Source organism: Macaca mulatta, chromosome 16, assembly GCF_049350105.2.
Source record: "Macaca mulatta isolate MMU2019108-1 chromosome 16, T2T-MMU8v2.0, whole genome shotgun sequence".
NCBI lineage: Eukaryota > Metazoa > Chordata > Mammalia > Primates > Cercopithecidae > Macaca > Macaca mulatta.
In genome coordinates, this window is record NC_133421.1 from 17,661,248 (window position 1) to 17,670,650 (window position 9,403).

General features: G+C 51.4%; 1 protein-coding gene, 1 long non-coding RNA gene and 3 other non-coding genes across 6 annotated transcripts in view; 1 reads left to right on the forward strand and 4 right to left on the reverse strand.

Moving 5' to 3' along the window:
- Positions 1–5,732, forward strand: part of LRRC75A (leucine rich repeat containing 75A) — a 48,748-nt gene extending 43,016 nt beyond the window's left edge. For both annotated transcript variants that reach the window (XM_028836047.2, XM_077970415.1), the window contains one exon: positions 3,603–5,732. In XM_028836047.2, coding sequence (XP_028691880.1) covers positions 3,603–4,146 — 544 coding nt within the window. In that variant the 3' untranslated portion in view covers positions 4,147–5,732. The remainder of the gene's footprint in view (positions 1–3,602) is intronic.
- Positions 5,719–6,678, reverse strand: LOC699779 (uncharacterized). Its single transcript, XR_013406137.1, has 2 exons — positions 6,616–6,678; positions 5,719–6,381 (listed from the first exon to the last, which is right to left on the reverse strand). It is a non-coding gene; the product is annotated as an uncharacterized LOC699779 (long non-coding RNA).
- On the reverse strand, positions 6,451–6,523 carry LOC114673314 (small nucleolar RNA SNORD65). Its single transcript, XR_003724032.1, has one exon. It is a non-coding gene; the product is annotated as a small nucleolar RNA SNORD65 (small nucleolar RNA).
- Positions 6,679–7,630: 952 nt separating the features above from the next.
- On the reverse strand, positions 7,631–7,701 carry LOC114673298 (small nucleolar RNA SNORD49). The gene has a single exon (XR_003724018.2). It is a non-coding gene; the product is annotated as a small nucleolar RNA SNORD49 (small nucleolar RNA).
- Positions 7,702–8,145: 444 nt separating this feature from the next.
- LOC114673299 (small nucleolar RNA SNORD49) lies at positions 8,146–8,217 on the reverse strand. The gene has a single exon (XR_003724019.2). It is a non-coding gene; the product is annotated as a small nucleolar RNA SNORD49 (small nucleolar RNA).
- Between the last annotated feature and the right edge of the window lie 1,186 nt (positions 8,218–9,403).

A 9,403-nucleotide genomic window follows, 5' to 3' on the forward strand; every position in this document is an offset into this window, starting at 1 on the left:
TGAGATGGGATGGGCAGGAGGAAGATTTGAGAAATTTCTAATTCCTGGTGTGCTAAAGTGGGCACTCCCTGCCAAGCACAGTGTTTGGCTCATGCCTGTAACCCCAGCACTTTGGGAGGCTGACGCAGGTGGATCACTTGAGGTCAGGAGTTCGAGATCAGCCTGACCAACATGGCGAAACCCTATAAAAATTCAAAAATTAGCCAGGCGTGGTGGCATACACCTGTAATCCCAGTTTCTTAGGAGGCTGAAGCAGGAGAATCACTTGAACCAAGGAGGCGGAGGTTGCAGTGAGCAGAGATGGCACCACTGCACTCCAGCCTGGGCAACAGAGCACTCCCTACTGAACTCCTCAGTTATCTCGGATGTCCTCAGAGGGACCCAGACCCCAGCCAGCCATGTCCCTGGTCCATACAGCAACAAGGGGGTTCAGAGTCCCTTGAAAATTGGTAGGGGTTGAGGGGCAAATAGGACACAGAACCTGTGGGCTGTGATAACACTGTAGGAAGCAAGTAGAGGGAGCCTGGAAGGAAGGCTTCCTGGAGGAGGAAGCACACCTGTCTTTTTGCAAATGGTAGCCCAGTGGTGTGCCTTCACAAAGACTCTGGCAAGGCCTTGGTGCTGCTGCTAGCTCATCCCAGCAGGTCTCTGCAGGCTGGGGAGGGAGGGGCTGTCCCCTTCCCTCATGAAGAAGAAAGAACTCTGGTGCCTCCTTCTGTTCTGGACCCGCCCCCCACCCCCGCCCACAACCAGGAGATGGATCCTGGAGAGGCCCATTCCCAGGTGGATGAAGAGTGTAAGGCTGTCCTGGTGTTGGCCACGGAAGGGGCTCCACCTGGGTAGAGGGGACATATATGGGGATACAGCAAGACAGGGGGCCCTTGGAACCTGAAAAGCCATGAGGAGACTGAGCTGGTTCTTTAGCATTGGAAAGCTGGAAGTTTGAGCTCTGCTGGAAGGGCCTCTCCTGGTTCCCCACACACACGCATGCTCAGTCTAATCTTCATTCGGAAGCCATGTCATGAGGTCTCATTCCCCTCGGGTGGAATCTCATGGCACCTGAATGAAATTCAAGCATGGGCCTCTGATTTGCCCTCCTCGCCCCCTGGTCTCACCTCCTGCTCTCCCACCCCAGCCACACTGGCCTTCCTGCTGGTTCACAGACACACCAGGCCCTTTCCAGCCTCGGGGCCTTTGTGCCCTCTGCTGGAACCTTCAGCAAACTCTTCTGATGGCCCATGCTTGCTTTTTCATGTGTCAATTCACACATTACCTTCTCCTGAGTAGCCACAGCCCCACGCTACTATGTCGCCCTACACTCACATGGTTTTGTGTGTGGTCTGTCTCCCCCGGTAGAGGAAGAACAGGGATTTTGTCCATCCTGTTCACCACTGTGACCCTAGTGTCTAGGATACTGCCTGGCACACAGGTGAGTTTAACAAATGTTTGTTAAAAGAACAAATGGGCCGGGCACGGTGGCTCACGCCTATAATCCCAGCACTTTGGGAGGCCGAGATGGGCGGATCACCTGAAGTAGAAAGTTCAAGACCAGCCTGGCCAACATAGTGAGACCCTGTCTCTACTAAAAATAAAAAAATTAGCTGGGCATGATAGTGCACACCTGTAATCCCAGCTACTCAGGAGGCTGAGGCAGGAGAAACACTTGAACCTGGGAGGCAGAGGTTGCAGCGAGCCAAGATCGCGCCATTGCACTCCCCTCTGGGCAAGAGTGAGACTGTCTCCAAAAAACAAAAAGCAACAAATTGGGGAGGAGATATCACTGTTGTCAATTGACTGGTTAGGATCACCCAGCTGGTAAGCGGTGGGGCTGAATTCAAACCCAACTCAGGCTGTTCACTACCACACTGCTTCCCTGGTGGAATGGCATCGATAATAGCACCAACACTTAAATCAAGCTGCACAGATGGCTGACAGCATTCCAAGCATTTAAATGTCACGCCTTGAGAGCTTTACCTTCCAGCTCCCTGGGGCTGGACCCCAGTCAGAATCAAAATGAACAAACTGTGGACAGCCTCCCAGCTTAGATCTCAAGGACGAATGTGCCCTGTGTTGCCAGGAAGTACAGGCCATGACCCTTGAGCTGCTGACAGTAGCATATGCTCTTGGAGCGGGCTGGGAGCCCCCTCCACCTCCCTCTCCTTCCCAGCACACTTAGAAATGCAGAAAATGGGGCTGGGCACCGTGGCTCACGCCTGTAATCCCAGCACTTTGGGAGGCTGAGGTGAGGGCACCGTGGCTCACGCCTGTAATCCCAGCACTTTGGGAGGCCGAGGTGGGCTGATCATGAGGTCAGGAGACCGAGACCATCCTGGCTAACACAGTGAAACCCCGTCTCTACTAAAAATACAAAAAAAGTAGCCAGCCGTGGTGGCACACGCCTGTAGTCCCAGCTACTCGGGAGGCTGAGGCAGGAGAATTGCTTGAGCCCGGGAGGCGGAGGTTGCAATGGGCCAAAATGGTGCCACTGCACTCCAGCCTGGGTGACAGAATAAAACTCCATCTCAAAAAAAAAAAAAAAAGAAAAAAGAAAAAAGAAAAAGAAATGCAGAAAATGGCCAGGCGTGTTGGCTCATGCCTGTAATCCCAACACTTTGGGAGGCCAAGATGGGGGGATTACCTGAGGTCAGGAGTTCCAGACCAGCCTGGCCAACATGGTAAAACCCTGTCTCTACTAAAAATATAAAAATTAGCCAGGCATGTTGGCAGACGCCTGTAATCCCAGCTATTCAGGAAGCTGAGGCAGGAGAATCGCTTGAGCCTGGGAGGCAGAGGGTGCAGTGAACCAAGATCGTGCCATTGTATTCCAGCCTGGGCGACAGTGAGACTGTCTCCAAAAACAAAAGAAAAGAAATGCGGAAAATGAACATCTCACCTCTGCACCTGGGCCTAGAGCCAGCAGACAGACAGTGGGGGTGGGGTGGGGGGTAGGGGTGTGCCGGGAAAGGCACACTTGCCTTCAGCTTGAACTGCTTGGGGTCTGTCCCAAGAGCAAGCAGGAGAAGCAAGGAGTAAGGCACTCAGCCTCCAGGAGTCAGCAACTGCCACCAGGCTCAGAGCCCCTGAGCCCTGCCCTGCCTGCTGTCTTACCGGCTCCCCCTAGGGAATCCTTCTCAGTGGGGAAGATGGTCTTGAAAGAGGGGACTCAGATATCCTTTGTGCCATTCATGGGAGCTGAGCTGCCACCCAAGGGTGGTAGAAGTGGGAAGCTGAGTCGAAGTGATGAATACAGCAGCAAATGTTTATTCATCACTCACCTATACAAGGCACTATTTTGCACTTATGAACTTATTTCATGTAACAGCCCAATGGTACTCTTAACTGGTACCATTTTTCTGGTAAATGAGGGCAGCCATATACCTCAGGCTATGGCCAGCTGGGCCCTGACAGCTGAGATGTGCAGCAATGTCAGGGGACTGAGGTCTCTGGTTACGTCCACCTCTGCACTTGTGGCGTCCGAACCTCCAAGCGTTTCGTAAAAGCGGTCCCTAGTGTCAGAGAGCCAAGCAGAGGCTGGCACTGCAGCTTCTGGGGGAAAGGCCTGCCCCATGTGCCTGAGCCTTCCTTGTCCCTTTTCCCTTCAGCCTCAAGGCTGTCCTGGCCGGGAGCCCCCCAGACAACACAGTGGACCTGTCGGGCATCCCACTGACCTCCCGAGACCTGGAGCGGGTGACCAGCTACCTACAGCGCTGTGGGGAGCAGGTGGACAGCGTGGAGCTGGGCTTCACAGGCCTCACGGATGACATGGTCCTGCAGCTGCTGCCGGCGCTCAGCACCCTGCCCCGCCTCACCACACTGGCACTCAATGGCAACCGGCTGACCCGGGCTGTGCTGCGCGACCTCACTGACATCCTTAAGGATCCCAGCAAGTTCCCCAATGTCACGTGGATTGACCTGGGCAACAACGTGGACATCTTCTCCTTGCCCCAGCCCTTCCTGCTCAGCCTGCGCAAGCGCTCACCAAAGCAGGGCCACCTACCCACCATCCTGGAGCTGGGTGAGGGCCCGGGTAGTGGGGAGGAGGTCCGGGAAGGGACAGTAGGCCAGGAAGACCCTGGAGGGGGCCCTGTGGCACCTGCCGAAGACCACCATGATGGCAAGGAGACTGTAGCTGCAGCTCAGACGTGACATAGAAGTGAAGGGCCTCACTAGGGAGTCCTTGTTGGGTAGAATGCGCAAGGGGAGGGAGCTTCTATCAGGTGGGTTAAGGATATTGCCAAAAATTGGCCTGGGCCACCCACCTACAGAAAGGCAAACCATAGCATCTGGGGAAGGGGATGTGTTAAAACTTCCCATTGGTCCTCTCCATCTGCCCCCAATCCCATTATCTGCCATTTGGCTCTTAAGTCATCCCAGGCCCCAGAGAACTCTCAGCTCAGCCCATGGCCTTCCCCAAAGACTTGTGGAAATGGGCACATGGCTAGAGGTACTGGAAGCCTGAGCCATTGTGAAAACCAAGAGCTTTCCCCCAGAAAAATTAGACAGTAGGGCCCCTACCTGCATTGCATTACATTTTTCATTTAGGGGAACAAGCTCCAACCAGGTGAACGTGTCCCCACTCAAGGGAGGTGGGAATCTTTAGCAAAACTCCTGTAACTCAAGAACCTGGGGGGAAGGGGTTGGTTGCCAGAGACCCTAGTTCCATCTATGATACAGGTGGACTGAACGTGGTCTACCTCCTTATGGAGACTCAGCTCCATTTCTGAGGCCCACCTTGTGATTCCAGGTATCTACCTATAGGACCAGCTATCACTATGCCCTTTAACAATCAGAGCAGCCTACGATGCCCTGTGGCAGTGCTCAGGGCAGACATGGTGCCCATGCATACAGGCATAAAGTCCTGTTCAGAAATCCCTCATCAACCTTCCCTACCCACTGCTGGCTGAAAAACTACCAGACTTCTGTGTGGGCTCTGATGTCCTTAGCATGCAGTCCAAGTGACAGGCCTGGCTTCCTTCTCATCACTTGTCAGTATGACTTCACTGACCTAGACAGGCCACAGGAACTCTTTTCCCATAACTCTTAAGTAATCCACTAACACATTCCAGAACACCTGCTGCAGAAGGTGGGCTTTAAAACCTTAAAAACCTAGGACCACGACAGAGTCCAATCCCTTGGCAGATCCAGCAAGATGCCTGGGGAGAGGGAGAAACAAACTGGGGGCTCCCAAAGGAACCTAACTTAGCAAAGGTTCTCATCTTACACCCTCCCCTTACCCAAATGCTCTCCTAGTGAAAGGGCCCTACCAGTTAAGCAATCTCTTCTAAATAACAGGCAACCCCTAGATCTAAGAGCCAAGCGATTCTCCTGGCTCAGCCCCCCAAGTAGCTGGGAGATTGGGAGCCAATCACTCTTGAACCTTGTGGGAAAACAGTATGGGGAGTATGCTCCGACAGGCCTTGGTAAGCAAGATTCCAACACAGGAAGACAGCAAGATGGGGCCTAGAGTATGGGCCCTGCGTGCTGTTAAGGTTGTGGTTAGGAATGGTGCAGTGCTGCAGGAGCTGGAAGAAGGGCACACCAAGGAACACAGAGCAGCAGGGGCCGAAATGCTTTGAATTTCTGCCTTCAGTCTAAAGCTGTAGAATAGGGGGTTAAGAGCTTAGGCAGACCACAGGGAAGTTTACAAGCTAGAGCAAATATCTGGACTGCTAATATCTGACAATAGTAGGCAAAATTTACTTTTTCTTCAAATACACATTTTTAAGAATCGATACCCAAGACCATCCTTTATTGTAGTATTTAGTTCATGGTAACTGCATGAAAAAACATTTCAGGAAGAATTTACAATTTCCAGCTTAAAGAACTTGCCCACCAACATAACCAATTTATGAAAGTCAATTCATTAAAAGGTACAGCACCCCGTTGGGCAGGATGGCAAGGGACAAAGCTACAATGTGGCCTATGCCTTTGGAAGCTGAGGCAGGACCATCTGAGCCCAGGAGCTTGAGACCAGCCTGGGTAACACAGTGAATCCACCTCAACAAAAAAAAAATTTTAGCCAGATGTGCTGTGAGCTATAGTCCCAGCTACAAGGCAGGAGGATTGCTTAGGCCTGGGTGATTGAGGCTGCAATGAGCTGTGATTGTGCCACCACATTCCAGCCTGGGCAACACAGCAAGACTGTCTCAAAAAAAAAAAAAAAAAAAAAACCCAAAAAAACTCAAGAATGTAATGAATGATACCCAATGTGCCTTTTCTAGAAAAAGTTGCCAAATATATCTCTTGGATCTGCTGAGCATGTCCTCTGATACACAAAGCAATCATGTTTCTACACCCAATGTTGATGCTGGTTAAAGTTTTCATAATCCAAACTGACGGCAGCTACTGGTCCTTGGGATTGACATCCTCTGGGAATATAACCTGCAAAGAAACTACATTTCAATCTCACTTTCTGCACCAACTGACAGTCAATCGCAGGGTAACAGATATCTTCAGAAAACCGTAGGTTCACCACTACACAATCTGCCGGTAATTCCAGCTATTTTGGGTGATTTCATCATTTGATATCTTTTTTTCAAGCGAGTTTTAAGAAGATCAGCTGTTTATTCATTCCACTATTGGGTTGAGGGGGTCATTAGCCAGCTCAAGGCTTACCTTCTTTTGGGCTAAGATGCTGCCGCCAGCTCTAAAACGGCACTCTGTTCTCAAAACCTGGGGGAATGGAGAAGGTGCATACATCTTAGAGACTGCAGAGCAGGAGAGGCATTTCTGATGACAGCGTCAATTAATGACTTTACAAATTTAAGTCCATCCTAACAAAAGCCCCTTAAGACCTTATTAGAGGTAATTTTTGTAAATTATTGAGGACTACAAATCTTAATTAGCTTCTCAGGGAGTTGTAATTTTTTTTTTTTTTTTGGGGATGGAGTCTCGCTGTTGCCCAGGCTGGAGTGCAGTAGCACAATCTCAACTCACTACAACCTCCACCTCCCGGGTTCAAGCGATTCTCCTGGCTCAGCCCCCCAAGCAGCTGGGATTACAAGTACACGCCACCACACCCGGTTAATTTTTGGTAGAGATGGGGTTTCACCATGTTGACCAGCCAGGCTGGTCTTGAACTCCTGACCTCAGGTGATCCACCCACCTCAGCCTCCCAAAGTGATGGGATTATAGATGGGATTATAGGCCACCGTGCCCAGCCAGCCTCAGGGAGTTGCAATCTACATTTCAGTCACATCACTTTAAACTTCACAGAGCTTACTTTTCCTTTTCATATCTGAGGAAAACTACATCTCAGCAGACAGGTAATTTGCCCAAGACTAAACAGCCAAGAGGTAAATAGAGTAGCCCCTCTTTCTAGCTATTCCACCCTGGCTCCAATGCCACCGGAAACCAAAATCGGTATCTCTGGGATAGGCTACACTGTTACAAGGTATCAGGTTAACCAAATTCAACTGCCAACATTCCACCTGACAGCTAGGCATGGTCAGCCACTAGCCTCCCCATAGAGCAAGGCTTACCTTGTGGCAGGCTCCTTGCTCCAATACTCAGCTGCCAAACATGCTGCTGATATCTTCACGAATTTGCAACCTAGGTGAATATAGCAATTAGGTCACCGTTCAGACAAGTTTTACTCCTGGGAACCAGCAAATGGTGAAGACTTAACTGCAATCAGACAGGAGTAGTTTTCGTCAGTTATCGCTTCTGATGGCACTTCCTATTAGTGATTTCATCAGAGCAGTCAAGCACCTCACAACTCTCCAGTACTGCTCGAGATCTAGACCCTACCTGAAAAATCTAACGCTGCCACTGGAGACATTTCTTAACGAAGGAGTTTGCTTCTGCCTATCACTTTGCTTTAAATGCAGTTCTAGGTTAGGAATGTGGGCAGCCATCTCCAGTTTCTATTTCAGTTCCATCATATGCAATGATTTGACACATTACCCTCAAGTGTATAAAACACCTAAACGTAGAAAACTGTCAAAACGCCAATTTCCGTGCATTCAAGATGACAAAACTACGTTCCATGTTAAACCCTACCCCAGAGGGCCTCTTACCTCATGGCTACCCCGTCTTCAGCACTCTGCGGTGGGCAGGCAATCTGAAAGAGGGAGTGAAGGACAGGAATTCAGGGCAGGTTCTGGCAGTTATGGTCAACTAAGTTGTAGAGATTTCAGCGACTGCAGTCAGATAGACGTTAAACGTCGTCAGTTATCGCTTCTGACGGCACTTCCTATTACAAGTATCATCAGGACAGTCGAGTAAGTCTTCCAGTAATCCCGTTACAATCTTACCGACGTACACCGCCCTCGGGGTACCCCAAACTGCAAGCCGACACCAACTTACCCAGCTCTCTCGGGTTTGCACACTGCCCACGGCGGGCCGGAGAACCGGGTCCCGGCCTTCGCAGACTCCAGGCTCTGGCAGATGTGGCCCTACCACAAAAGGGTGATCCATGAGCCTCATCCAAGGCAGCCGGATTCAGCCCCCCGCTGCCCTGCCAGGCTGTCCAACACCGGGCCGAAGGCCACGCGAGCGCAGGAGGCGGGGAGCCACGCCATCTCAACAGCTGCCCTCTGCCCTCTAGCCAGGCTTCCCGGGAACATCTCCCCAGAGACCACAGAAGCTCGAGCTCTTTATTTGCTTTTGCCCCCAGCTACCACCCCCAGATTCGCGGAGACCCTACCTCCATAACAACGGGAATGAAAAGGTCACAACTTATGCGCTCCAGGCCCTTAAGGAGTCGGGATATCCTATTCGTCACAAAAGGAGGGGGACGCTGGCAAAGACTCATGGGAACTTTCCGCCAAGTAGCGATGCAGACCGGCGCGCAACCCAGGGCTCCCCCTCCTGTTGAGCCTATGGTCTCTTCCACAGCCCCAGGAATTCTGGGTCACAACACGCAGGCGAGTTCCAAGGCGCCTGCGCGAGGGCTGGAGCGCGCGTTTGGGCCCCGCCTCTGCCACGCCTTAGGTGGGTGGTTTAGGGCCAATTACTTATTCTCTGTGAGCTTCCGATTGGTCATCCAGAAGACGGAGACACCGGCGCCCCGGAAGATCACATAAGATAACACACGTGAAAGCCTATAGAACCGTGGCACACAGCAACCATTCATCCTAGTATCTTCTCCTGAACTATTGAGCATCGCCAAATACTTTCCCCACAGCACCATATCCACGGGGCCTCTCAAACCCCTGCGCACTGGCCACCCTCATTACTCCTTCAGCACGACCTTTAGGGAACGAGCTGACGTCTTATCTGGATCCACGTCCATCCTCTGTTCGCCTCTGGGGTAAAGCTCTGCCCACCTTCTTTCCTCTCATTCCTTGGGGCCTCATCCACCTATGCCCCTGTCTCACTTTCCATGGAAAACTCTCTCTATACTGAAGCTTTCCTTTCAGCCTATGAACATACTCAGCTCTCTCCTTGAAAAATAATGGAT